General features: G+C 39.2%; 6 protein-coding genes across 9 annotated transcripts; 5 read left to right on the top strand and 1 right to left on the bottom strand.

The window, feature by feature from the left end:
- Window positions 1-1,576: 1,576 nt before the first annotated feature.
- LOC121268076 (IAA-amino acid hydrolase ILR1-like 4) lies at window positions 1,577-4,139 on the top strand. The gene is made up of 5 exons (XM_041172199.1): window positions 1,577-2,027; window positions 2,408-2,533; window positions 2,845-3,159; window positions 3,339-3,467; window positions 3,623-4,139. Exons 1-5 carry the CDS (start codon window positions 1,677-1,679, stop codon window positions 3,989-3,991), a joined length of 1,290 nt encoding a protein of 429 aa, XP_041028133.1. The 5' UTR covers window positions 1,577-1,676; the 3' UTR covers window positions 3,992-4,139.
- Window positions 4,140-4,864: 725 nt separating this feature from the next.
- Window positions 4,865-17,350, top strand: LOC121268075 (IAA-amino acid hydrolase ILR1-like). Of its 2 annotated transcripts, none has more exons than XM_041172198.1 (5): window positions 4,865-5,454; window positions 5,835-5,960; window positions 6,030-6,344; window positions 11,741-11,869; window positions 11,961-12,445. In XM_041172198.1, exons 1-5 carry the CDS (start codon window positions 5,098-5,100, stop codon window positions 12,378-12,380), a joined length of 1,347 nt encoding a protein of 448 aa, XP_041028132.1. In that variant the 5' UTR covers window positions 4,865-5,097; the 3' UTR covers window positions 12,381-12,445. The 2 variants fall into 2 exon arrangements, with proteins under 2 accessions (XP_041028132.1, XP_041028131.1); XM_041172197.1 differs by lacking the exon at window positions 11,961-12,445 and adding an exon at window positions 16,848-17,350 and having other exon boundaries at window positions 4,934-5,454.
- Window positions 13,064-18,324, top strand: LOC121268078. 2 transcript variants are annotated; one of them, XM_041172203.1, is made up of 2 exons: window positions 13,064-13,091; window positions 17,986-18,324. In XM_041172203.1, exon 2 carries the CDS (start codon window positions 18,016-18,018, stop codon window positions 18,208-18,210), a length of 195 nt encoding a protein of 64 aa, XP_041028137.1. In that variant the 5' UTR covers window positions 13,064-13,091; window positions 17,986-18,015; the 3' UTR covers window positions 18,211-18,324. The 2 variants fall into 2 exon arrangements, with proteins under 2 accessions (XP_041028137.1, XP_041028136.1); XM_041172202.1 differs by lacking the exon at window positions 13,064-13,091 and having other exon boundaries at window positions 17,512-18,324.
- LOC121268077 (IAA-amino acid hydrolase ILR1-like) lies at window positions 14,103-16,401 on the top strand. Its single transcript, XM_041172201.1, has 3 exons — window positions 14,103-15,140; window positions 15,215-15,553; window positions 16,277-16,401. Exons 1-3 carry the CDS (start codon window positions 15,069-15,071, stop codon window positions 16,307-16,309), a joined length of 444 nt encoding a protein of 147 aa, XP_041028135.1. The 5' UTR covers window positions 14,103-15,068; the 3' UTR covers window positions 16,310-16,401.
- Window positions 18,325-19,530: 1,206 nt separating the features above from the next.
- On the top strand, window positions 19,531-23,982 carry LOC121268074 (bifunctional nitrilase/nitrile hydratase NIT4B-like). Its single transcript, XM_041172196.1, has 6 exons — window positions 19,531-20,105; window positions 21,111-21,290; window positions 21,951-22,244; window positions 23,070-23,351; window positions 23,495-23,858; window positions 23,913-23,982. The coding sequence occupies exons 1-5, from the start codon at window positions 19,619-19,621 to the stop codon at window positions 23,644-23,646; spliced, it is 1,395 nt and encodes a 464-aa protein (XP_041028130.1). The 5' UTR covers window positions 19,531-19,618; the 3' UTR covers window positions 23,647-23,858; window positions 23,913-23,982.
- Window positions 23,960-26,799, bottom strand: LOC121268073 (uncharacterized protein At5g41620). Of its 2 annotated transcripts, XM_041172195.1 has the most exons (4): window positions 26,024-26,798; window positions 25,781-25,906; window positions 24,543-25,687; window positions 23,960-24,446 (listed from the first exon to the last, which is right to left on the bottom strand). In XM_041172195.1, the coding sequence occupies exons 1-4, from the start codon at window positions 26,507-26,509 to the stop codon at window positions 24,278-24,280; spliced, it is 1,926 nt and encodes a 641-aa protein (XP_041028129.1). In that variant the 5' UTR covers window positions 26,510-26,798; the 3' UTR covers window positions 23,960-24,277. The 2 variants fall into 2 exon arrangements, with proteins under 2 accessions (XP_041028129.1, XP_041028128.1); XM_041172194.1 differs by having other exon boundaries at window positions 23,960-25,687; window positions 26,024-26,799.
- Window positions 26,800-27,166: the final 367 nt, after the last annotated feature.

The raw sequence follows: 27,166 nt of genomic DNA, 5'->3' as shown, positions 1-27,166 counted from the left end.
TTATAATTTTTTAAAATTTTTACACAAAATATAATAAACAATTTAATTTTTTTCAAATCTCAAAATAATAATATTAAAAAATAATATTTTATTCAATTCATCTAAAATCATCTCATCTTATCTCACTAACCAAACGAGTCCAATCTCGATGCTAAGAATATTGGGTTATAGAGGTCTTGCTTTGTCTTTTTCATTGTTTTGTTTTGTTTTTGGAGAAATTAGCAAATTTTTTTTTTTTTTTAGGTAGATTTCATTTTTTAGGATCCCATTAGAGATGTTTACCCGAACTTTTAGACTATAGTATTTAAGGGTGTAAATTTAAACTGAAAAATCAGTTCGGACAGAACTGAACCGAATTGATTGGTCCGATTTTGAACTGGTCAAGTCCAGAACCGATTCATATATTATGAAAACCGACCGGATCTGGTCCGGTTTCAGTTCCGTAGTTTTCGAGACCGGACCGATTAGAAAATATATATAAACTAATTTTATATATATAAGTTTTTTATATAATATATAATTATATATTAAATTTTTATATATAATATATATAATTATATATCATATATGAAATAATTTCATATTATAATTTATAAATTATAACATAAAATGTTAATCTTAAATATGAATATTTATAATTTTTTTGATCATATATTATTAATATAATTATATATAAGATAATGTTATTATAATTTATAAAATAAAAGTTTAATCTTAAAGATGAAAATTTAATTGATCATATACTTTAAACATAATATATATTAAATTATTAATAATATTTTTTCACAAGAAATAACACTTTATTATATATTTTTTATAAAAAAAATTAAAAAATCGGAGCAAAAATTGATAAAACTGATTTAAAAGGATAACTAAAATGTAATCGATTTTAAAAAATATAAAATCGATACATACTAATTTAATTATAAATTTTATTGAAAATTAGATCGGACTAAATCGATTGCATCCCTGATAATATAACTCAATAAATATTTGAGAAATTTGCACGCCAATTTTGTGGCAAAATGATGCGTCACACGTGGCTTGTAATGAATGCATTCGAAAAAAGTGGCGTTGGTGGGCCAAAACGATAGAATAGAATCTCAAAATCTTCCTGAGACGACGTACCGACTATAGAGAGTATGTAGACTTTTGTGCAAGGATCTGTTACGTTTAAATGTAAGTTAGTTAAATTGAGTTGAGATAATAAAATATTATTTTTTAATATTATTGTTATTTTAAAATTTTAAAAAATTAAATTATTTATTATATTTTATATTAAAATTTAAAAAAATTATAATAATAAATTAAAATAAATTGCCGAACCAAACGTACCTTAATCTCCGAGTCCACGACAAAAAGGGCAAAAAAGCATTCGCATAAAAGTTAAAAGACAAGATGAGGGAGGCGCTTATCCAACGGTGAAACCAAATTAACTTAAAATGTAAAAATGAGTTGGATCGGTGTTCCTGCTTGTCCAGACCAGTTTATTGCTTTTCACGTTAACTGAATTATTAGCCATCAATTCCAAGACTTTGGGCTCACATTACACGGCGTCGTACCTCACCTGGACGTGGGCTTACCTTTGCCCTCTTTCTTGTTAGTGAATAGTGACCGACCAAACTAGACCACGTTTTGATCTTCCTACCCTCTCTTTTCTCTTTATCTGTTCTCCAATGAAGCGTCTGCATTTGTTGTTGTTGTTATCGGTGTTTTTATGTCTTATAAAATGGGCTCTGGGGAGCGGTTCGGGATCGGAGCTGACTCAGTTGACCCGGGAGTTGTTGGTTTCGGCCAGGGAACCGGAATTCTCGGATTGGTTGAAAAGTGTTCGACGGAGAATCCACGAGAACCCGGAGTTGGCCTTTGAAGAGCACGACACGAGTCGACTTATTAGATCGGAGCTGGAGTCGTTTGGGATCAAGTACGAGTGGCCGGTCGCCGAGACTGGGATCGTGGGTTCTATTGGGCCCGGGGTGCAGCCCTGGTTCGCTCTTCGGGCAGACATGGATGCTCTCCCTATCCAGGTTTTCTTCTTAATTACTTCTCCCTGGCATCATGCTGGACGCTCTTCCCCACTGTTGTATTTATATTCTCTTCAGAAAAAAATGGCATCTCTATAGGTATTAATTTTTTCACATTAAGAAGCTTTTACGAATACATTGGCATTCCCAAAATTAATGTTAATCATCTAAAGCTTTATGAATATAAGGAAGATGACTATTTGCATTTTCTTTCATGTTCGCCATGAATGTATTAAGCTTGATCCAAAGCTAACTGGAATCCAGTGAAAAGAAAGTTATGTAAACCTCATTTGAGTCATTTCTATCATGTATATATCATAATTTCTTATTATGGATGATAGTTTCTTGGCTAATTTATTGAATTTATCACATTAATTTGGAAGGAATTGGTAGAGTGGGAGCACAAGAGCAAGAACCCAGGAAAAATGCATGCTTGCGGCCATGATGCTCATGTGACAATGCTGCTTGGAGCCGCTAAGTTACTTCAGCAGAGAAGGACTCAATTAAAGGTACATTAGCAATTATACGTACATCTAACAACTAAAGACGCGACGGTCTAGTTCTGGATAGACCTTAAAAAGCGTGAATTCAAATTATATTATTCTTTTGAAAATTGAAGAATTAGATAATTATGAAGCGACCACATGCAACAAAATCACAATATTGAAATCAATAAGTAAACAAATCTGCACAATAATTTTGTTGAAAATGTGGAAACTTTTCAACAAAAAAAAAAAACTACTGTTGACTTGTTGGATTATCACATGTTGGATTGTTATTACTGTTGACGTGCTGCATTTTTTCAAAATGTATTTGAAAGGGCACTGTTAAGCTTGTTTTCCAACCTGGAGAAGAAGGTCGTGCAGGAGCTTTTCACATGTTAAAAGAGGGAGCGCTTGATGAGATTCAAGCCATTTTTGGATTACATGTTGCACCAGCATTACCCACTGGTGCAATTGGTTCGAGACCTGGTCAATTTCTTGCTGGCTCTGGCAGGTTTTTAGCCACAATCCGAGGGAAGGGTGGGCATGCAGCTAATCCCCACAAAACTAGAGATCCAGTTCTCGCAGCATCATCAGCTATTGTCTCACTCCAACATATTGTTTCCCGGGAAACGGATCCTCTGGAGGCAAGGGTAAGTTCCCTTAAGAGTCTTGAACTGTATAATGACCCACGAATGCTCTGTTTTTGTTTTCTTCTCGTTCGAGATGAATAATTCAGAGACTTGGTCTGATCTTCTCTGAAAACTCTTGAAGTTCAGCATGAGAAGTAGAAGTCTAATCACAAATTATTTTTCATTTCAACCTTTTGCAGGTGGTCTCTATTGGGTTCGTTGAGGGTGGCCGGGCAGAAAATGTAATCCCTGAGACAGTGAGATTTGGAGGCACTTTCCGGAGCATGAGTTCAGAAGGTTTACTCTACCTTATGCAAAGAATTAAAGAGGTATCTACCTGTGTGCCTACAGTTCAAGATTAAAAATACTACGCATATATATAAAATAAGCGGAAAGGGAGGGGAAGAGTAGGTGTTTGTTTTGAACAAAATACAAAAGAGTTGCTATCTAAAGAGAGTATGGTGACAATTGTCATCATTAACAGGTGATCGAGATGCAAGCAGCAGTGCATGGATGCAATGGCACAGTGGACTTCATGAAAGATAAATTGAGGCCTTATCCGGCGACTATCAACGATGAAGCTCTGTACAAGCATGCAAAAAAGATCGGAGAACATTTGCTTGGGGAACCCAATTTCCATCTTCTTTCAATGTCTATGGGAGCTGAGGACTTCAGCTTCTACTCACAGAAGATGCCTTCTTCATTTTTCATGATTGGGACCAAGAATGAAACTCTAAAACCAGGTGGACAGTTGCACTCACCATACTTGGTTCTTGATGAGGAGGTTCTTCCCATTGGAGCAGCTCTCCATGCTGCCGTAGCAATTTCTTACTTGGATGGCCATCCTGTTTAGACTCCATAGATACTTTGGGTGTGTTGCCTCTACGACGATGGAAAACCACCAAAGGAAAACATGTATTCTTCAATTTGTATCTGGTTCACCAGATAAACAAATACTCGGTGATACTTTTGAGATTATGTCACACGAAGTATTCTAAAAATGTTTCGTTTTTGTGTAAATGTCAAAACCAAGTGGGACTAGAACGTCTGCAAATTTGCAATCAAACTAAAGGAGCCACTGTTGTACGAGACATCACCATCTATGCTTTCAATATTTATGGCCATCGCACAATCTAATCCTACTTGTCAATGCACTCCTGTTTTGTTATTGATGAAGAGGCTAATTTCCCAATAGGAGTTGCCCTTCACGCTGCTATTGTGACCTCATTCTTGGATAGCCATGTTGTTCATAAAGTATTCATAAAACTAGAATTTAGTCTGGCCGGAAAAAACCTAATCATTTTGAAAACCAAAAAGATGATGCCAACAACATCAATACAAACTTCATTAAACAAAACAACCAGAAGCGTGTTTCAGTCCTATCAACGGAACTCATAAAAACGTAGTAGATATGTGAATGCGAAAGTCGTCCCCGCTCTGTTTCAGTAGCTCAATTTGAATTATCTAATCAAACAAATTGCAACCGTATGCAACAAATTCCTTTATAATGGTAATTTGAAGGGGATAGACATGCCTAGAGATTCTTAAATCTCTAACTTTTCCAAAAATGGAGAAAAGCCAAGAGGCAGGTCGTGAGTTTGAGTAATGCTGTGCAATCAGAATCGCACCAAATGTCAAATGCAATGAAGGTCGTGACTTTTCAGTGTTCTGGATGGACACGTACAAGAAAAAAAGACAACGTAGATTGGGGTACTAAAAGTCTAAAATTTTTCATTCGAGAAAACCGAGGGAGTGAAGTGTTGTGTCAGTCAATTATCACTCTACAAATAGTGTTGTGTCCCAACCTCCTCCGCAATTGAGAAAGAACAGCTTACTAACGCGTAAGCCTTTCGGTTCAGAAATCCAAGTCGTGTACAAATTTGAGCTATAAAATTTCCTATTCACCAACGCGTAAGCCTTTCGGTTCAGAAAGAATGTGTTTTCAATCTGAAACGAACAATGCAACCCATGGGTTTGACTCTGTGCTTGTTACTGTCAGCTGTTTTGTACCAGTCGTGGGCACTGGAGGAGGCTGGTTATGGTTCGGAGATGGAGATGCTGAGTCGGGAGTTGCTGGAATCAGCCAGAAAGCCCGAGTTCTTTCAATGGATGAGAGGGTTGAGGAGAAGAATCCATGAGTACCCAGAGCTGGGGTTTGAGGAGCACCAGACGAGTGAACTCATTAGGGCCGAGCTTGATTTGCTGGGAGTAGGATACAACTGGCCTGTTGCCAAGACTGGGGTGGTGGCTTTTATTGGGTCTGGGGCTAAACCAGTTTTTGCTCTCAGAGCTGACATGGATGCCCTCCCCTTGCAGGTTCTCTCTCTCTCTCTCTCTCTCTCTCTCTCACACACACACTTTCTTCTAGATTTGATTAGTCGGTAGTAAATTTTTGTATAATGTTTTTGTTATATTTTCTCTAAGAAATGGGGCCCATTACCAATCACCTCATTTTGACAGACAAACACAATCACGCACTTGTTCTATTAAAGGCTGAACACTAAGCCCCTCCAAAAAGAGGCAAAAAAACGTTTATACTTGCCTTTGCTTTGGTCATTAGAGCTTGGATAATGGGTCATTAAGCTGGCTATCCCATTATCCAAGCTCTTGACTCTGTGTATTTCAGTAGCTATTCATTTAACAATCCGTTCTATTAAACATGTGTGATCTTTAAAATCAACATTACCTTTTGGAAGGAATTGGTAGACTGGGACCACAAGAGCAAGGTTGAAGGCAAGATGCATGCCTGTGGTCATGATTCCCATGTAGCAATGTTACTTGGAGCAGCGAAGTTACTCCAGGCCAAAAGACATCAATTGAAGGTACATCTAAAACTCTTGCAATTATGGGCAAGGGAAAACGATAAATTGCTTTAAACATTTCTTTCTCAGGGAACTGTGAAACTAGTTTTCCAGCCAGGCGAAGAGGGTTATGCTGGTGCTTACCACATGTTGCAAGATGGCGCTTTAGGTGACATCGATGCCATATTGAGTATACATGTCCTCCCATCATTCCCGACAGGTGTCATTGCTTCAAGGCCTGGTCCAATGCTTGCAGGTGTTGGGATCTTCTCGGCAACGATTCAAGGTAAAGGTGGACATGCAGCGGGGCCACATGAGACTAGGGACCCAGTTCTTGCAGCAGCCTTCTCAATCATTGCTCTCCAACAGATTGTATCTCGAGAGATCGATCCTCTTCAAGCAAGGGTATGTTTTTTCTTCACCTCTCTGTTAGATATATGGGTGGTGCTAACGTGTCTCTCAGCTTTGACTGTTGGGCGTCTCAGTATAAATTTTTCTTTTTCTTTTTTGCTTTTTATTTTTTATTTATATTTTTTAAATATATTTAAATATTTTTAAGAAATAAAAAAGTACAGCAATATATTAATAGTTGCTTCTTTAATCAGTAAGTAATAGAATTTTTTAAAAAAAAATTAAATTTATGAGCGGTCAAAATAAGATGGCAAAATGAGACGATATAGTAGCATTATTCTAGATATATTGCCAATTAGAGCAAATTAGATTTGTTCGTTGATTTGGTGCATAATGGAGTGAATCTGAGTTTTACATACCAAATTCAAAATTGAAGTATATTTTAATGCAATAAATACACATCCAAGTTTATTATTCTAGTCCCTTCAGAACCATGTTCATGTTGGAAGAGAAAAACTGATATTCTATTCTAGAGGGAGAGAGGAGAGACTATTTCTGAAATTTTCTAAGTGAATTACTTCTCAAGTGGCTTGCTTTGTGCCAATGCATACATGGGTATTTATAGGCTTGTAGATTCACCTAGCATTTACTCTAATACATGAACTTCCCTAGTACACAAATACCCAAGTACATGAATATCTCAAATACATGAATCTCTAAATACATGAATCTCCAAATACATAGATTACTTCTTTCAAGATGAACCTAGACTTTAGTTCATGAATATACTAAAAAACAACTTTATTTAAGTTTATTATTCAACACCCGCCTTTAAACTTAATTCTTGGTAACTCCAAGTAGCATCCGCAACTTGTTAAAAGTATCATACTTGAGAGACTTCGTAAAAATATCTGCAACTTGATCATGAGTCTTCACAAATTTGACTTGTACTTCATTCTTGACAATGCATTATCGAAGAAAATGAAATCTTGTATCAATATGCTTGCTTCTATCATGAAAGACCGGATTTTTTGCCAATGCAAGTGCCGACTTGTTATCAACAAAAATCTCTGTAGGTTCCTCTTGTGGCATGAGTAGTTCCTTCAATAACTTTCTCAGCCAAATTGCATGACAAACACAAGATGTTGCAGCAACATATTCAGCTTCACATGTGGAGAGCGTTACAATTGGTTGTTTCTTAGAACTCTAAGTAAATGCCGCATTTCCCAAATAAAACACAAAACCAGTAGTGCTCTTCCGATCATCCAAATCTCCAGCCCAATTACTATCACTATACCCCACAAGCTTAAATTTATTAGAAAATGAATAAAGAAGTCCATAATCAATAGTACCTTTTAGATAACGTAGAATCCTCTTAGCCGCTTTGAAATGCATTGTGCTTGGTGACTCTATATATCGGCTAACAAGTCCAACTCCATAAAGTATATCGGGTCTTGTGCAAGTCAAGTATCTCAAACTTCCAACAAGACTCTTGAATATTGTGGGGTCTACCTTCTCTCCTTCTTCATGCTTGGACAATTTCACTCCACATTCAACTGGGGTGTTCACGGATTGACTATCTTCCATCTTGAATCTTTTGAGAATTTCCTTTGCAAAACCTTCTTGAGAGATAAAAATTCCATCATCCATTTATTTGATCTCAATGCCAAGATAATAAGACATAAGACCAATATCGGTTATTTCAAATTCTCTCGTCAAAGCTTTCTTAAATTCTCCAAACATGCTTGAATTGCTTCCAGTAAAAATTAAATCATCAACATATATGCAAACAAGCAAAATGTCTCCATTTTCACGCACCTTAGCATAGAGTGCATATTCATGCGGGCACTTGGCGAATCCATTCTCCTGAAAATATTTGTCAATTCGACTATTCCATGCCCTTGGCGCTTGTTTTAAGCCATACAAGGCTTTCTTTAACTTTAGCACTTTATCTTCTTGCCCTTTGACCACATAACCCATAAGTTGCTCTACATAAACTTCTTCCTCAAGGATTCCATTCAGGAAAGCCGATTTGACATTCATTTGATAAATCCTCCACTTCTTTTGAGCTGCAAGAGAAATAATCATCCGAATCGTCTCTAATCGTGCAACAGGGGCAAAGACTTCTCCATAATCAATACCGGGACATTGGCTATATCCCTTGGCCACCAATCTCGCCTTGAATCTTTCTACTTCTCCCTTTGCATTCTTCTTTACTTTGAAAACCCACTTCACACCAATGGACTTTTGTCCCTCTGGTAAAGTCGCCAATTCCCAAGTATCATTCTTCTTGATTGATTTGATCTCCTCATCCATGGCAATTCTCTACATTTTCTCTTGTACCGCTTTTTCAAAACCTATTGGTTCACAATCAGCAAAGTGACAAAAAAGAGTTAGATCATCACTTAAATTCTCCATTACCTCATAAAGATCTTGAAGACTTCTCATTCGGGATTGCCTTTCACTAGAACTTCCTTCATAAGAAGATGATGAAGGAGTACTAGGAATTGTTGGTGATTGAGGAGGTGTCGTGAGTTCTTGTACATCATTTCCTTGATCTTCATCTTCAGGGAAGGGAAAGAAATCATATTTTTCATTTTCTTGATCACTCCAATCCCACGAACCTTCTTCGTCAAATTTCACATCTCTACTAATGACCATCTTCTTAGTGCTTGGATTATAAAGCTTGTAGCCTTTGGATCTTTGATCATAGCCGATGAAGATGTGCTTCTTGCTTTTATCATCAAGCTTGGATCTTTCTTCATCGGGCACATGCACATAGCCAATACTTCCGAAAACTTTCAAATGGGAAACACTTGGCTTTCTTCCACTCCATGCTTCTTGGGGAGTTGAGTTCTCTACACTTCTTGTAGGACAACGGTTTGATAAGTAAACAGCACAATCAACCACTTCCGCCCAAAACTCTTTAGGCATCATCTTCGTCTTCAACATGCTTCGAGCCATATTGAGAATCGTTCTGTTCTTTCTTTCAACTACCCCATTTTGTTGAGGTGATCTCGGAACTGTCAAAACTCGACGAATCCCATGTGCTTCACAAAACTCATTAAATTCATTAGATGTAAACTCACCCCCTCTATCTAATCTCAAAGCCTTAATCTCATAACCACTTTGTTTTTCAAGAAGTGCTTTGAATTTTTTGAAAACACTAAACACTTCAGATTTTTCTTTCAAAAAATATACCCATGTTTTTCTACTGAAGTCATCAATAAAGAGGAGGAAGTATCGATTTTTACCAAATGAAGAAGGCTTGATCGGTCCATAAACATCCATATGAACAAGTTGGAGCGGCTCACTTGCTCTTGTAAATGATTCTTTTGGAAATCTCTTTCGGAATTGTTTGCCAACAAGATACCATTCGCAAAGTTGATCAGATTGATCAATAGGTGGCAAGCCTTTCACCATCTCCTTTTGAGCCAACAACTTCAATCCACCAAAATTCACATGCCCAAGCTTCAAATGCCAAAGCCAAGACGTATCTTTTACACAAGCTTTGAGGCACTTAGCCACATCAGTTTGAATATCAAGCAAAAACATCCTGTTGCTTGTCATGGACACTTTAGCAATCAAATTCTTCTTGTCATCTCTTAGAAAAAGACTACGATTTTTCATTTCAATCTCATAGTCCTTTTCCAAGAGTTGTCCCAAACTCAAAATGTTACTTTTCATACTTGGAACATAATAAACATTTGACATAAATTGATGGCTCCCATTTTTTAATCGAATTAGAATCGTACCTTTCCCTTTGATGGGAACTTTTGACATATCTCCAAAAGTGATATTCCCGCTCACCGATTCGTCAAGCTCTACAAACTTGCTTTTGTCTCCGCACATATGATTGCTTGCAGCATTATCAAGATACCACAAATTCGATTTGCTAGTTTCTTCTCCTTTGTAAGCTAGTAGCAAAGTGGGCTCCGTTTCTTCATTTTCAACGTGATTCACCTTTTCTTCAGCATTGCTAGGAGAACTCCAGCATTCTGAAGCATAGTGGCCATACTTTTGACAATTGTAGCATTTGATTTTAGACTTATCATATTGTCTCCCATTCTGCCTTGAGTAATTTCCTCTTCCACGACCTCTTGAGGATTGACATCTTTCTTCATGGTTGGCGTTTTGATTGCTTTGTCCGCCTCTTCCTTGTCCTCGTCCTCTTCTTCCACTTCCTGGTCCATGTCCATGTCCGCGTCCTCTTCCTCGTTGACTTCTATCATGCTCTCCTTCCTTCTCTTTTACAGAGAGCTTTGTGGCGAGAACCTGCTCAATAGGTTCTTCCTTCTTCTTCTTGAATCTCTCTTCATGAGCTTGAAGAGATCCCATGAGTTGATCAACCGTCATCGTCTCCAAGTATTTTAACTCTTCAATAGCCACCACAATATAATCGAATTTTGAATGCAACGAGCGAAGAATCTTCTCAACCACCCAGACATCCTCCAGCTTTTCTCCATATCTCCTCATTTGATTCACAATGGCCAACAATTTTGAAAAATAAGCTGCAATCGTCTCAGATTCTTGCATACGGAGGACTTCGAACTCACCTCGTAGCGTTTGGAGCCGTACGTTCTTCACTTTATCAACTCCTTGATAGGAGTTTTGTAAGATCTCCCATGCTTGCTTGGAAGTAGTGGCATTGGCTACTTTCTCGAACATTGCTTCATCCAAACATTGATGGATGAGCATGAGAGCTTGTTGATCCTTCTTCCGCAACTTTTGCAGAGCCTCCTTTTGATTAAGACTCAACGAAGCTTCATCTCTAGGCTCCTCATAGCCTTTCTCTACGATCTCCCATGCATCTTGAGATCCAAGCAAAGCCCTCATTCGAATACACCAATTCTCATAATTCTCCTTTGTCAAATACGAAAATTGAAACGGAAACGTTGAGTTGGCCATCTTCAGGATCTAGAAAAGACTGGCGCTCTGATACCAGTTTGTTGGAAGAGAAAAACTGATATTCTATTCTAGAGGGAGAGAGGACAGACTATTTCTGAAATTTTCTAAGTGAATTACTTCTCAAGTGGCTTGTTTTGTGCCAATGCATACATGGGTATTTAAAGGCTTGTAGATTCACCTAGTATTTACTCTAATACATGAACTTCCCTAGTACACAAATACCCAAGTACATGAATATCTCAAATACATGAATCTCTAAATACATGAATCTCCAAATACATGAATTACTTCTTTCAAGATGAACCTAGACTTTAGTTCATGAATATACTGAAAAACAACTTTATTTAAGTTTATTATTCAACAGTTCAATACTCAACAGTTCCACAATCATGTACCAACAATTTCTGATCAAATCGTTACAGCTAAACGTATGTTAGGATCAAATTTGTCCAATACCCCCACCAATCCTGTTAGAATCAGAACAAATTGATTGACAGCAATAGCCCGGAGTAACTCTAATCAATTCAACTTAAATCATATAGGTGGTTACAGTTGGGTCCATAAATGGGGGTCGAGCATGCAATGTAATCCCAGACTCTGTGAGGATCAAGGGAACTTTTAGGAGTTTGAGCACCGAAGGCCTCTCTTTCATCCAAGAAAGGATCAAAGAGGTAAAACTGCACTCCTCGTTTGTCCTATGTAATTTCTTTCATTATCACACAAGTATCAGACATGCAAGTATGTGAGATGTTCCATTCACAGGTCATAGAGGCACAAGCATCAGTGCATCGATGCACAGCAATAGTGGACTTCATGGAGGACAGACCAATGCCTTATCCCATAATGGTAAACGATGAAGCACTGTACGAACATGCAAAGAAGGTTGGTGAAATCCTACTTGGGGAACCCAATGTGCAGCTTCTCCCTGTGACCATGGCAGCAGAGGATTTCAGTTTTTTCTCACAGAAATCTGCTGCTTCAATATTTGTGGTTGGTATAAAGAATAAGACTCTGAAATCAGATCAGCCCTTGCACTCTCCTTACTTTTTTATTGATGAAGAGGCTCTTCCAATAGGGGCAGCACTTCATACGGCTGTAGCGATCTCATACTTGGATAACCATGTTGTTGAGACTCCCAAGAAACAGAGGTTTTTTCCAGCTTCTCAAAATGACGAGCTCTAAATAACATCAATGGTGGAACGTCATCTATTACAAGAATGATAATAAAACAATGAGTTGTTGTATCACGAGTTGTTGATGACCATTTAGCATTGTAAATTTGCAATTCTCTTCCGGACAAGTTACAGCCACGTAAAGCATAAACTATTAAGGAAATGATGATAATTGACAAGCACTATATCTTCAACTTTTCCAAAAGTGAAAATCAGATCAGGGAAATATTAGGTCTCGTTTATTTTTGCAGATGATATGAGTTGAGATTAAAGTTAAAAAATGAAATAAAATATTATTAAAATATATTTTTTTAATATTATTTTTGTTTTAAAATTTAAAAAAGTTAATTATTTGTTATGTTTTGTTTGGAAATTTAAAAAAAAATTGTAAAGTTTAGATTAGATGAATTGAGTTAAAATGAACCGTAAAAACAAAGAAAGCCTTAAATAATTTAGATTCCCCCGAAAATATATTGAATATTGATGGACCCTTATTCAATAAGATTGCTTGTGGCAACTAGCAAGCTTTAAAATGAGATAGGGATTGGCTTGAAGGACAAAGTTGAATTAGGCTTCACTTAAACAAGCCCAATCAACATCACGAAAACAGCTCGAACACACAGGCTGAAGAAGCCCATTTTCCCCACACACTCCCCAATAAAACTCGTGCCCACTTCGAGCATCTCAGTCACACTGCTCTCGACTCCTATCGAGACAACTCATCGCAGCTTAGAGTCAAAGTAACAAACAGATGGGTTGTGGTCGTACCCACCCACGCCCATGCAGCTAGCCATGAACGTCTGCTTCTTCGTCGCTGGCGCCTCGCTATTTGCGTCGGTGTCCACCTCTCCTTTGCCAATATAGGCCCTCAACAAGCACGTGCCAAAGCCCGTAGCAAGTTCATCAAATGACCGCCTTAGGAAGCTAGTCGACGACGACTAGCATATTTGAAAACCAATCGCTTGGTAAATCACACACACACACACACACTAAAATCATTGCAACTCAAAAGCTTCGTACTATTTTCTATATGTTCTACCATTACAGTGATCTGGGCCTCAACTTTTGAATTGCCGGCAGCATTCTTCCGTGTCATCTCAATTTTTAAATTGCTTGCGTTTTAGGAAAATCCAACTTTGGGGTCAAGAAAGAAAATTTGTGGGTTTCACTTCCTTTTGATTTTGTTAGATAAGAAAAGGAAGAAAAAACACTTTTTTTTTTTAATCTTGTTAATTGCTATGTTGAATATTCTGCACAATAATGTCGAATAAATGGGATGATGAATTCAGTGATTCACAGACCATCGATCTGGGAAAAATGACTGTCGTTACGAGTTTTCTTCAGTTCTACAATCCCCGTTGTTTTGTAGTGTCCTTGATAGAGCAATATGTCAATTATTCCTTGAAGATTTTAGAATTTTACAAGTTTTCTTTTGTTTTTAAATTTCTATAGTTTTCCCATTTTCGGTTAAAAGAGGAAACAAGACTTTAATGAAAGGTGGTGTGTTTACTTATAAAATTATGCCGTCCTGTTCACTGTTGAGAAAAATGATATTGATAATTTTTTTAATTATTATATTTTTCTCGTCAGGAAAAATAAATAAAGAAATAAGGCATCTCGCGATGAGTTTGAGTAATGCTATGCTATGCAATCAGAATTGCGCCAAATGCAATCAGAGTCATGACTTTTCTGGACACGTACATGAAAAAATAGAACAACGTTGGACTAAAGTTTGGGCAACTAAAGTTTTTCATTCCAAATGAGGACGGACAAATGCGACACATGTTCCCAATCCCAGCCTTCTCCCAAATGGAGAAAGAACAGCTTACTTAAGGCATGCGTACAAATTTGAGCTATAAAATTTCCTACTCACCTAACGCTATGCGTAAGCCCTTTGGTTCAGACAGAAGTCTGTTTTCAATCTGAAACGAACAATGCAAACCATGGGTTTGACACACTGCTTGTTAATATCAGCAGTTTTATACCAGTCGTGGGCACTGAGGGAGGTTGGTTACGGCTTGGAGCTGGAGATGCTGAGTCGGGAGTTGCTGGAATCGGCCAGAAAGCCCGAGTTCTTTCAATGGATGACAGAGTTGAGGAGAAGAATCCATGATTACCCAGAACTGGGGTTTGAGGAGCACCGGACGAGTGAACTCATTAGGGCCGAGCTTGACTCGCTGGGAGTCGGATACAAGTGGCCTGTTGCCAAGACTGGCGTGGTGGCTTCTTTTGGGTCTGGTGCTAAACCAGTTTTTGCTCTTAAAGCTGACATGGATGCCCTCCCCTTGCAGGCACTCTCTCTCTCTCTCTCTCTCTCTCTCACACACACACACAAACTTTCTTCTAGATTTGATCAGTCGGTAGTAAAGTTTTGTATTATGTTTTTGTGATTATTTTTTCTAAGAAATGGGGCCCCATTATCTATCACTCTGATTTTGACAAACAAACACAATCACGCACTTGTTCTATTAAAGGCTGAAAGCCCCTCCAAACAGAGGGGCCAAAAGCGTTTATACTTGCCTCTGCTTTGGTCATTAGAGCTGGCTAGCCCATTATCCAAGCACTGGCGATAAGTATTTCTGCAGCTATTCATTTAACACTCCATTCTATTAAATATGCGTGATCTTTAAAATCAGTATTACCTTTTGGAAAGAATTGGTAGACTGGGACCAAAAGAGCAAGGTTGAAGGCAAGATGCATGCATGATTCCCATGTAGCAATGCTACTTGGAGCAGCTAAGTTACTCCAGGCCAAAAGACATCAATTGAGGGTACATCTAAAACTCTTGCAATCATGGGCGAGGGAAAATACATTGTTAAATTGCTTTAAACATTTATTCTTCAGGGAACTACGAAACTAGTTTTCCAGCCCGCTGAAGAGGGTTATGCTGGTGCTTACCACATGTTGCAAGATGGCGCTTTAGGTGACATCAATGCTATCTTTAGTATACATGTCCTCCCATCATTCTGGACCGGTGTCATTGCTTTAAGGCCTGGTCCAGTGCTTGCAGGTGTTGGGATCTTCTCAGCAACGATTCAAGGTAAAGGTGGACATGCAGCGGGGCCACATGAGACTAGGGACCCAGTTCTCGCAGCAGCCTTCTCAATCATTGCTCTCCAACAGATTGTCTCTCGAGAGACCAATCCTCTTCAAGCAAGGGTATGTTTTTTCTTCCTATCTCTGCAGGGGCGGCTCAGTACAAAGTGTGGCCTAAGGCATTCAAAATGAGGCTTACAATTTTTATATAGTAGTAAATCTATATATTAGGCCTAACATATTGAAAGGTATCCAAAAAATTATTATTCTAACTTTATAAAGACAAAGTTACTTATTAGAATTTATTTTCAGATCTGTTAATATTATTTTCATAGATAATGTGGCTAATTTATATAATATTTATTGTGACATAGTTGATGATAATAGTTTTAGTCCTAAAAGTAAATTTTGATGATAGTGAAAAATATACACTACATTTAAAATAGTTTTCAAGATCAAGATGATCCTTTTCCAAATAATGATCTTAAAGTTTTATTCCGTTTCTTTAGCATTATGCCCCCTGCTTCTACTTATTATTAAACTCTTTCAAACAAATACTTGTTTTCTGTCATGCAAGCCTTCTTTGACGGGCTATTTAGGATTCTTTTTGAACTTGCAACACGGATAATTAAAAAAAAACTAGACGTATTCATTAAAACACTAGTTTTTTCTTTTGACATAAACTCGATTTCTAATTGTTGGTTTTTCTTTCTCATATCTGTTTTTATTATTTTTTTCTTTCACATTTTTTTTTATTTTACATTTTTTATTGTTGAAGTCAAACATGACATAAACATATATGAGGCCTTCTTGTGTTAGGAGGCGCCTTAGGCAGGCGCCTAAGTTGCCTAGCCTTCGAGCCACCCCTGCATCTCTGTTATATTGCCAGTTAGTGCGAATTAGATTTGTTCTCTGATTTGGTGCATAATCGTGTGTATCTGAGTTTTACATACCAAATTCAAAACTGAAATATATTCTAATGCGATATTTACACATCCAAGTTTATTCTAGTCCCACCAGAACCATCTTAAATAGTTTCACAATCATATACCAATATCTCTGATCAAATCATTACAACTAAACATATGTTAGGATCAAATTTGTCCAATATCTTTAGTCATTCTGTTAGAATCAAATTTGAAGGGTTCATGATTTGAACAAATCGATTTGACAACAATAGCCCAAAGTAAATGTAATCAGTTCATCTTGAATCATATAGGTGGTTACAGTTGGGTTCATAAATGGGGGTCAGGCATACAATGTAATCCCAGACTCTATGAGGTTCGGGGGAACTTTTCAGAGTTTGAGCACTGAAGACATGTCTTTCATCCAGAAAAGGATCAAAGAGGTAAAACATGCACTCCTCGTTTGACCTATGTAATCTTCTTTCGTTATCACACAAGTATCGGACAACTAAGTATGTGTGATTTGCCATTCACAGGTCATAGAGGCACAAGCATCAGTGCATCAATGCATAGCAATGGTGGACTTCATGGAGGACAGACCAATGCCTCATCCCGTAATGGTAAACGATGAAGCACTGTATGAACATGCAAAGAAGGTTGGTGAAATCTTGCTTGGGAAACCCAATGTGCAGCTTCTCCCTGTGACCATGGGAGCAGAGGATTTCAGCTTTTTCTCACAGAAAACTGTTGCTTCAATATTTGTGGTTGGAATAAAAAATGAGACTCTGAAATCAGATCGGCCCTTGCACTCTCCTTACTTTTTTATTGATGAAGAGGCTCTTCCAATAGGGACAGCACTTCATGCCGCTGTGACAGTCTCATACTTGGATAACCATGCTGTTGAGACTCGCAAGAAACAGGGGTTTGTTCTAGCTGCTCAAAATGAAGAGCTCTAAAAAAAATCAATGGTGGAATGTAAACTATTACAACAATGATAATAAAAAATAATAATAACGGCAGGGAATGTGTTGTCGTTGTATCAAGAGTTGCCTATGAACAAGTATTGTAAATTTACAATTCTCTTGCGGACAAGGTACGGCCAGATACAGCCACCTAAAGAATAAACTATTAAGGAAAGGGTTATGCTTAAGGAAATGATGATATTGACAAGCATTCAACTTTTCCACCAGTGAAAATCAGACCAAGGAAGCATTAGATAATTAACATAATTGAAATTTGAGTACTGCTATGCTATTGGGTTATCTCAAACTTACCACTTAGATGACCCTCTTGACGTGATACAAAAGGGTGTTCAAAAACCAAAAAGAGGAAGACTGAAATATTAAGTTTCCTCTATCACTTTGGTCTGTTTTATTTTATTTTTTCAATAATCCATGTGGTATCATGGTACCACGTCAAGAGGATCATTTGAGTAATAAGTTTAACATGATCAAATAACATTATTATTGAATATTGATGGGCCTCTATTTAATAAGATCGCTTTTAACAAGCTTGAAGGACAAAGTTGAGGTGCTTACCTGAGTTAGGGTCGGCTTAAATAAGGCCCAATTGACATCACGAAAACAGATCTAACATATGGGATCAAAGCCCATTTTCCCCACACTTACTTCTAGCATCCTCGGTCACACTGCTCCCGACTCCGGTAGAGAACACATCGCAGCTCAGAGTCAAAGTAACAAACAGATGGTGTTCATGTGGTCGTACCCACCCACGCCCAAGCAGCTAGCCGTGAGCGTCTGCTTCTTCGTAGCCGGCGCCTCGCTCTTTGCCGCTGGAGTCCACCTCTCCTTCGCCAACATAGGACCTCAACAAGCCCGTGCTAAAGCCCGTAGCAAGTTCATCAAAGACCGCCTCAGGAAGCTAGTCGACGACGACTAGCATATTTGAAAACCAATCGCTTGGTAAATAATAATTGTATACTACAATCATTGTAACTCAAAAGCTTCGTACTCTTTTCTTTATGTTTTGCTATTACAATGATCTGGGCCTCAACTTGTGAGTTGCCGGTGGCATTCTTTGGTGTTATCTCAATTCTAAATTGTTTGCGTTATAGGAAAATACAACTTATTGAAGCAGCATGGGGGTCAGTCAAGAAAGAAAATTTGTGGGTTTCACTTCCTTTTGATTTTGTTAGATAAGGAAAAGGGAAAAAAAAAAAAAAAAAAACTTTATTTTGATCTTGTTAATTGCTATGGTGAATATTCTGCACAATAATTCTAACTTACCAGCAGCGCAGCTCTAAGCCTATGCCAACTGCCAAGACTAAAATCTACGATCACAAGCAACCTAGCGATGGAGAAATTCAATGTCAATGGAAGAGATTCTGAGAGAGTTTTAGAACCTTACATCTCTACAAGATAGACATAATATTCACTCAATCCAACTCTCACAATATCAAACCTTCACAATTTGTATGTCACCCCAAATACATCATGAAATGAAAGCACTCCCAAATGACTTGAATTCAAATCCTTTCCAACAGATATTATAGAGAACACTCGCAGAGAAAACCTCATTTCGCACTCTCTTTTTTTGGATCTCTCATTGAGCATACTAATGCGCTATTACTTTAGTGTCACATTGCCAAAAAGGATGGAAATAAATTTGTGATTAATATGTCGTGTAGCAGCACAAAGTCAGCTTTGACTTGTATGAATATTTGGAATTCAGTGATTCACATACGATGGATCTGGGAAAAATGACTGTTGTTAAGTGTTTTCTTCAGTTCTACGATCCCCGTTGCTTTGTAGTGTAGTGTGCTTGATAGAGCAATGTGTCAATTATTCGTTGAAGATTTTAAAAATGTACATGTTTTCCCATTTTTGGTTAAAAGAGGAAACAAGATTTTAATGAAAGGTGGTGTGTTAACTTATAAAATTATGCTGGCCTGCTCACTGTTTAGAAACATGGTATTGATAAATTAAAAATAATAATAATTTAATTTCCAATAACATTTTTTTATCATAAGACTGTCAGGTGCTAAGAGTCTCTAATGGAAGGCCTTGATCCTTCTGTATTTTTGTTTAGAAGCATGGCATCATTGGCATGTCACATTTTTGGATGGACGGCAGCTTTTCTCCACTGTGAGTTCTCTAAATGCTCTAGACCTTGCCCATCGAAGCTTTGTAAAAGAAAAAAACGTGACATGGCTTGGACTTTGGAGACAGAAAATTGAGAAACATAAAAATACACGGGTCCGATATTGAAGCGAAAAGACGTAAACTTGCTGTGAAAGTACATTTGGTGCCAAAAAGCTGGAAAATTTTACGAGACATCAGGGAGATCGATGGAGGTACAACCCCAATCCAGCGCAGAGAACGTCGTCGGGGAGCTTCCTTTAAAGATTATTCAACAACAACAACAACAACTATCCCCAGAAGAGCAACTGCTAAAACGGCGGCGTGTCACTGGAGACCGACACACAAAGGTCGAAGGGCGCCACAGGCGGGTCCGGATTCCGATTACCTGTTGCCCCGGTATCTTCCGGCTGACCGAGGAGTTGGGACACCGTTCCGACGGCCAGACGATCCAGTGGCTCCTCAGCCAGGTTCGCCCAGACCTTGTCCTTTCCCCCAACTCGTCCCTTTCTCGCGCGGGTCACCACTCGGCCTCCGCTGACTCCGTTCCTGGACGTTTTGATTTACCCATATGTACGTCGCGTATAGACGAAGATGATTTGGACCAGAAGGCCGTTGCTCTTCTCCAGAGGCTCACGGTCAGGGCCACGGTGGTTCAGGCTTCAACGGTGTTCTACAATACCATTGCTACTTTGGGTAACTGAGTCTCTCTTTTAGTCTCAGCTCTGTTTGTTTCATTTTCTGAGTTTTTTGTTCTAATGTTTTTGTTTGGTTGCCCGGTAAGTGTGAAAATGAAAGAAACTACTTTATTTGTCCCAAGAGAGAATGCTTGGGTTCTGCATCCTGGTTTTAAACGTCTCATCATGTGGGACCAAAGTTTTCCCTCTTCTCTGAGCAACTAAAAAGAAAATGATTGTTTTGTATTTTGTGATTCTCAAAGAAAGGTTCTGGTGTTTCTTATGTGGTACTATTCGAAGATAGATTCTGGTTTTCTTTTTTACCATCGTCGGATAATTGCCCCCTTTATTTCAGGCATGAGTTTAGGGGCTTGCACAAATCACGTGTGCCGCATGGCTGAAAAATTCTTACAACTTAGGAGTCATTCTCTAATTAGTCTGAAAATTTTTAATGAAGGAAGACTGTAAAGTAAATTTTAGGACAGTTTCTTTTGGCTGGTTTTAAGGAATTCACAAATTGCTTAAAATTTCGGCTATTTAAGGAAAGACGCCCCAGGAAAAGGATATTGTTTAATCTTCTTCTGAATAATTTACACTCTATTTGAGAAGGCATGATTTTGCTTTATGTCTGCAGTTGAGCTTATTTGAATTACAATGATCCCTCAATTTTCAGTTTGAGAAATATGTTCTGATGTTTCCGGTCCACAAGCAGTTGGCAGTTTACATCTAACCTTATGATCATATACGTCCTAATTATGGGTTTTTTCCTCATTCGCTTTGCCGTCGAGGAAACTATTTTTCAATATATCATGATAACAATGTTTTTGAAAGTGTTGGTCATAGTTTTATAATGTACTTTGCATTGTTGATACAAGCATAGAGACAGTGACGTGCTAACATGATCTAACAAGAAGCTAGTTCTGTGTCTTTCAAAGCTCTGCCAGAATTTCATAATTACAAGTTAAGATGGGAAAGTCATCGCTTTCTAGTAGCATTAAACCCATCTCCTGTTTCTTGTGAGAAGATAAGGCAGAGAGGTTGATTGCTGGGGCTGCTGCATATGGATCACAGCTAGTTGTGTTTCCGGAAGCCTTTGTTGGTGGCTATCCACATGGGGTGATGTTTGAGGCTTCTACAGAAACCCATCTAACCCTGGAAAACAAGGAGTTCCAGAAGTATTTTGCCTCTTCTATTGATGTGCCAGGTGCAATCTCATTTGGTTTATAAGCTGTTGCCTCTGACACAACATTATGTGCCAAATAAACTTTTTCATGAGATTTGTGATTCTTGATGTAAATTTCAGTAGTGCAGACCCTAAATTGCCATATGCAACATACAAAAGAGTCCTATTAGTTCTTCTCTCTAGCATGTTTTGTTCGATTGTTTCTACCACAGGATGTCCTTATCTGGAGCGGTGGGGGGAGGAATTTATATGTTATTCCATACAGAAGGCAAAACCTCTCTCTCACACTCTCACTCAACACACTTGCTCAATTGTGTTCGTGTGGATCAATAAATATAACCTAAAATTAGGTTTTAAGTTTTCTTATACTTGTGAAAAAAGGTTTCGAAATATCTTAGCTGCATAGTTGAGAAATTAGTTTACATAGAAGTTTTGCGTTTATCATCAAAACATGGATACATGTATTCCCTCAATTGTGTGGCTTTGCAACCATTTTTATCTGGTCAGTTTTAAAATGATCATTAGTCTGGTGATCAAGGCCGAACAACTTTATGCCTAGCAATATTTTGAGCTTTAGCATTACTCGCAGTAAGATTTTATCTTATAACCCACAGAACTGGCTACCGAATGTTATTATATTCTTCTTGTGGCTGAACTTATTCGGGGTATATGTTTATACAGGTCCTGAAGTTGACAGACTTGCCAAAATATCGGGTAAATATAAAGTTCACTTGGTGATGGGTGTAGTTGAGAGGGTTGGATACTCACTCTTTAGCGCTATTCTGTTTTTCGATTCCCTTGGCCGTTATCTTGGAAAACATCGAAAGCTGATGCCGATGGCATCAGAACGTGCAGTGTGGAGGCCAGGAGAGAAATCATTGCTGCCTGTTTATGAGACGTCAATTGGAAAAATAGGTGGGCTTATATGTTGGGACAATAGAATGCCTTCTCTAAGAACTGAATTATATGATAAAGGTATACCTCTTTCATTGGTACCTTTTTTTTCCTTCATAGTTTATAAATAAGCTGCTATTGTTATTGTATGTCTTCTCTGTTGTCATTTAATTTAACCATTGTTATTGTAAATACAAAGAAATGGTTTCTGTGTATTTGAACTGTGTGCGGTAATGTGTTAATGGGTTAGGATAGAGTACACTTTTGATCCTTCAACTTTCATAGAGTTTTTCGTTTTATCCTGGTCTTTTCAATTGCACCCTTGAACTTCCAACATGATTTTGAGATTGTTAGGTCATCAGGGTACTGATTTAATCGCATTTCCTAGGCCAGCACTTGCAATGTTTTTCCATGTGTTGCCAACATGGCGCATCCATAGCCGGTTCTCCAATCCTAATTATATGATTTTGGCTCAAGTGTTGACAACTTTTGTCAAACTCCAACTCGTCAATTTGGTACTAAAAATCGTGTTAGGTTGCTATTTTAGAAATATATGTACAAGGTTGATTAAATTACCATTTGAGTCAATTGTGGATAAGTTTCTCAAGAAAAAGCTGTTTGAACAAAATTGTTTTTTTACTTCAACTGTTCATAGCGACTGTCGAAATTGACTTACAAGTATATCTGCACAAGATTCCTTGTCAACAATGTAACCATTCATTTTTCTTAAAAGAACAAACGAAAAATCATATGAAAAATAAGATGAATAGATTTTATTTAATCTTTCTTTTATTTTTAGTTAAGTGCGCACCCATTGAGTAAAAATCTTGGCCCTTCCGCTGTTGAAAAGCTTCCTCACAAACTTTAGTTCTGAGTCTTTTGTCTAATCCTTCTTCCACTCTATAGGCATTGAAATATATTGTGCACCGACAGCAGAAGCAAGGGAAATATGGCGGGCATCAATGACCCATATAGCCCTAGAAGGTGGCTGCTTTGTTCTATCTGCAAACCAATTCTGCCGAAGGAAAGACTATTTTCTTTCAACAGAATGTGTTTCTGAAGGTTCAAATGGCGATGTATCCCAGGATAAAATCGTATGTGCTGGAGGTAGTGTTATTATATCACCGTCAGGGACCATTCTTGCCGGACCTAATTACCAAGGGGAATCCCTCATCTCCGCTGATCTAGGTAAGAATTTATAGTTGCATGACTGTCTACAGTTTGGAACTGCCCAAATTGGAAAAAAAGTGAGGCATTTTTTTGTTGTTTGTGGAAGAGGTTGACCGAAGTTCTTTATCCCAATCTCAAAAAACTACTCTTTGATGTTCCAGATCTTGGAGAGATTGTTCAAGCAAAGCTAGATTTTGGTGGAATTGGGCATCTCGTGGGACCAAACTCAGTCAAGTGGACTCCGGATAAAAACAATTCTAATTTGTTAAGAACGCCCGTGAAAACAGAAGTTCCCGATTTGCAGCAATGGTGACTTTGCTTTGTAGGTCATTGGAGTTTTGGAAGTAATTTCCCAGAGTCTTCCTTGAGCCAAAGTGGCTAATATCAGCTTCGTATATCACCTTGGGATGTTAGAAGATGTACGTACTGAGGTTGGATAGCGGTCACCATTTTTCATATACGTTTGAAGGAATCACACTCGAATTGTAGTTGCATCATGGCCAATTTTGGTTCTAGTACAGTGGGGTTTCCCATGTTTTCACAGTATACACGTAACACGCGCGCGCGCGCGCGCGCGATGCTCTTGCTAGGTCCCAGTCTAGATTGTACAATAAAAATGCTCAAAGGGCCAAAATTACGATATATATATGCCGTTCAAAGGTCTGTGAGAAAGATTGCAAAAAAACAAAAACAAAAACAAAAAAACAACCACCACCCTATAGAATAGACAAATTTCTACGAGCAGACAGCGTTCCGTTGAGCAGGCTACGAGGCGTAGCAAGCATACATCAAAACCATAGCCATCGTTGCTATCTCATGTTTTCTCTCGCATTGGCCTTCAATTGATTCTTCTTCCAAACTACTATCTCCAGCGCATTCAGCATCCACAACCGCCAACCATCACAACCTGTCAAGAGGCTGCAAAGAATGAAGGCTGATCATTCTTACCGCCTTGATTTTCTTGCACCGTGACCTTCACCTCTGGCTTCCGCCAGCCTCGATTTTAAACCAAATCCCATCGCCACAGCAGGTCGCTCCTGAGCCGCATTGACATGATCACGGGAAGGCCACGGTGGCCCCATTTGCCGTGTTGGACTGGCATAAACTCTAGGGGATCCCATCTCAGAACTTGACAACATTAGACCCTTCATTGATTTATTGTATCCCTGCAATACATTCCCATATTCTTTTCCTTGATTTTGCTTTTCAAGTTCCAAGAATCTCTCCCAGTCTATCCTATCCGTATTGTGTAGTTCAACGCCATCCGAAACACTCCTCTGCAGAGAAGTGCTTCGCCTGGGTCCTCTCCCGGAGGTAGTAGACTTCCTCCCTTTGATTTCTTCTTCATCGATTTGAACCATTCTTGGATCACGACGAAACCCAGAAGCATGAGTCCACTTATAGCTCTTGTTATGGTTGTCCATATTCAGTTCTATGGAATGAAGATCACTTTCAGCTGAGTCTTCTTCTTCTTCACACTCTTCTCCATCTTCTACTTGTCCTCCATCCTCTTCTTTTTCTTCGCTGGAATAGGTACCAACTCGAGCTCTACTTAACAAGGCAGCAATCATGTCTTTATCATTCGGATGGCTCACAGAATTACGCCCTCTTTCTTTAGCTCTTTTGGTCCCCATAAAGGATTCTAGTTGATTCCTCAATTTATCAACAGCTGCATTTTTCTCCTCGAGCTGATGTTTTGCCTCCGAGAGTTTCATCTGAGCTCTCTCCTCGTGTAAAGCATCGGCCAATTGCATCATTCCCCTTTCCTCCTCAACCTCTTTACGAATTTTTGCAGATTCTCTCTTCATTTCTTCCATGTGGGTTTTATCTTCGCCAACATCCCCGGCTAATTCATCACACACTTGTTCTACTATTTCTCTCGCTCTCTTCTCGCTCTCGAGTTCTTTCACGGCCTTGACAAGTGACGTTTTCGTCTCTGCCAGATCTCTCCCGAGCTTCTTGTTCAAGCTCTCAAGCCGCCGCCTCAGCTTCCTCTCCACCTCGAGCTCTCCCACAACAGACTCAATGGCAGCCTCAACAGCTTCCTGTTCTTTGCTTTTCCACGCCGCCTTCTCTTCAGCAAAACACTTAATCAAGTAGTTGATCTCGGTCTGGTCCGAACGCTGCTCTTGGATAAGTTGATTGACCTGCAAACGTGCCCTCTCTAGCTCAGCATGTAAGGCCGAGATTAGCGACATACTAGAGGAAGGCCGATCTTCGTGACCCCATACACGGTTGATTATCTTGAGTAGCTCCTTAGATGTGGTTAGAGCATTACTAACATCCTTCAAACGGGTCTTCCCACCAACTGTGGATGCACTAGGAGTCTGCGCTCGAGATCTGCTGCTCTCAATCTGCATCAATATAAACATTTTGACACTCGGACCACGCTTACAAAGTGAAAAAAAGAAAAAAAGAAAAAGGAATTTAATTTGAATGATCCGTACCTCCATTAAACTGGCATTGCTAAGAGCATCTACAGCTCTCACATTGTTCTGATCGGAAAGCCTAAGCCTCTGGGAAATAGACGGCGTTCCCCTCCGTCGGCTACCGGTTCCCGACCGATCCATCCTCTACAAAACGAATCCGTTGAGTAACCATTTCCTCATCGACAGAAAATAGAAACAACATCACCCCAACAAATTAACAATATCACGAAATTCAGCGCATACAAAAAAGGGAAATCAGACCTCGGAAACGGGACTGTGCGACGGATCGGACAAATGAGGAGGCAAGGAGCCCGAGTGCATGGACCTGGCCGCCCTCTCTCTAGCTCTCATGGCCGCCTCCTTCCTGAGCCGCCTCTCGTCCGAGCCTTCCCTCACACTCGGAGACGGCATCTCATTCATCTCCCACAGCGTCGCCGCCAGCTTCCTCGCCGACACAGGGGCCTGCAGAGGCGGCTGCTGTTGCTTTGTCCTGCCGCCATGGCCCGGGTACTTGGGCGACTCCATGGACCTTCGGAACGTGGAGGACGACGGAGATCGAGACGAGCTCATCAGCCTCCATGTGGGCATGGGCGTACTCGATCCGCCCCTCTTGCCGCCCACCACTATCGCCCTCTTGAACCTATAGTTCTGGAGTATCGAAGACGAGGACGACGCGGACGACGTGCACCCTCGCTTTCTGATCTTTCCAGGGATCATCAAATCCATGCCTCGGTTTTGCCTTGGCATTATCACTCTAATGTTTCAGGAGAATCTAGCTAGATCCGCAACTTCATGCTCCGCTCAGTTGCGAAATGATGATTTCGGAAATTTGAAACTCGAAAGAAAAAAGAATACGTTGGTTTTCGCCAGAAGAGCAGGAAAATAAAAGAGAATTGTGGGAGTGAGTGTGAGAGGCTCTGAGAGGAAAAGGAAATGATCAGCACTTGAGAGTTGAGAGAGAGAGAGCGAGAGAGAGAGAGAGAGAGAGAGGGGAGGGGTTTTGATGGCGCTGCCGATCAGTAGTACAGACTACTGCGGGTAGTAAAGTGGTTCAGGGGAACGAAAGGGATACTGCTGGAGGAACAATCAGATGCGGTAGGGACTAGTGAGCGTGGTGACGTGTCGCTGGAAGAGCAGTCGTTTAGACACGGAAAATGGGAACAATCGTGCGGTTGTGGCGAGTCGTTACGCCAGGAAAGAGATTGGGCGACAGGGATGGTTTGAAATCAAAACTGGTGGAGAAGTATCAGCGAAAATTCGGTGGAGTTTTGGAATTGGGATGGGCCCCTGAGTTCCAAAATTAGGGCAAGCTTTGAATGAGAATAGACCATAAATTTAGGGAAGTCGAATCTGATCTGAAACTATAGCTGTTTCTATTTCCTTAAAAAAACTAAAAATTATGAA

This window comes from Juglans microcarpa x Juglans regia, chromosome 5S (genome assembly GCF_004785595.1).
Source record: "Juglans microcarpa x Juglans regia isolate MS1-56 chromosome 5S, Jm3101_v1.0, whole genome shotgun sequence".
Classification (NCBI taxonomy): domain Eukaryota; kingdom Viridiplantae; phylum Streptophyta; class Magnoliopsida; order Fagales; family Juglandaceae; genus Juglans; species Juglans microcarpa x Juglans regia.
The sequence above is the reverse complement of the archived record's forward strand: the minus strand, read 5'-3'. Positions and strand labels throughout refer to the sequence as shown.

Bases quoted from the DNA above. Each gene is read 5' to 3' on its own strand.
- LOC121268075 (XM_041172197.1), top strand. From the start codon at position 5,098: ATGCAACCCATGGGTTTGACTCTGTGCTTGTTACTGTCAGCTGTTTTG. The intron at 5,961-6,029 runs GTACATCTAAAA...TTTCTTTCTCAG, and splicing joins CCAAAAGACATCAATTGAAG to GGAACTGTGAAACTAGTTTT. The intron at 11,870-16,847 runs GTAAAACTGCAC...TGCCATTCACAG, and splicing joins TCCAAGAAAGGATCAAAGAG to GTCATAGAGGCACAAGCATC.
- LOC121268078 (XM_041172202.1), top strand. From the start codon at position 17,908: ATGGGATCAAAGCCCATTTTCCCCACACTTACTTCTAGCATCCTCGGT.
- LOC121268077 (XM_041172201.1), top strand. From the start codon at position 15,069: ATGCATGATTCCCATGTAGCAATGCTACTTGGAGCAGCTAAGTTACTC. The intron at 15,141-15,214 runs GTACATCTAAAA...TTTATTCTTCAG, and splicing joins CCAAAAGACATCAATTGAGG to GGAACTACGAAACTAGTTTT. The intron at 15,554-16,276 runs CAGGGGCGGCTC...AGCCACCCCTGC, and splicing joins GTTTTTTCTTCCTATCTCTG to ATCTCTGTTATATTGCCAGT.
- LOC121268076 (XM_041172199.1), top strand. From the start codon at position 1,677: ATGAAGCGTCTGCATTTGTTGTTGTTGTTATCGGTGTTTTTATGTCTT. The intron at 2,534-2,844 runs GTACATTAGCAA...TGTATTTGAAAG, and splicing joins AGAGAAGGACTCAATTAAAG to GGCACTGTTAAGCTTGTTTT. The intron at 3,160-3,338 runs GTAAGTTCCCTT...AACCTTTTGCAG, and splicing joins CGGATCCTCTGGAGGCAAGG to GTGGTCTCTATTGGGTTCGT.
- LOC121268073 (XM_041172194.1), bottom strand. From the start codon at position 26,509: ATGCCAAGGCAAAACCGAGGCATGGATTTGATGATCCCTGGAAAGATC. The intron at 25,907-26,023 runs GTCTGATTTCCC...TTCGTTTTGTAG, and splicing joins CGCACAGTCCCGTTTCCGAG to AGGATGGATCGGTCGGGAAC. The intron at 25,688-25,780 runs GTACGGATCATT...ATATTGATGCAG, and splicing joins GCAATGCCAGTTTAATGGAG to ATTGAGAGCAGCAGATCTCG.
- LOC121268074 (XM_041172196.1), top strand. From the start codon at position 19,619: ATGGAGGTACAACCCCAATCCAGCGCAGAGAACGTCGTCGGGGAGCTT. The intron at 20,106-21,110 runs GTAACTGAGTCT...TCTTGTGAGAAG, and splicing joins CAATACCATTGCTACTTTGG to ATAAGGCAGAGAGGTTGATT. The intron at 23,352-23,494 runs GTAAGAATTTAT...TTGATGTTCCAG, and splicing joins CCTCATCTCCGCTGATCTAG to ATCTTGGAGAGATTGTTCAA.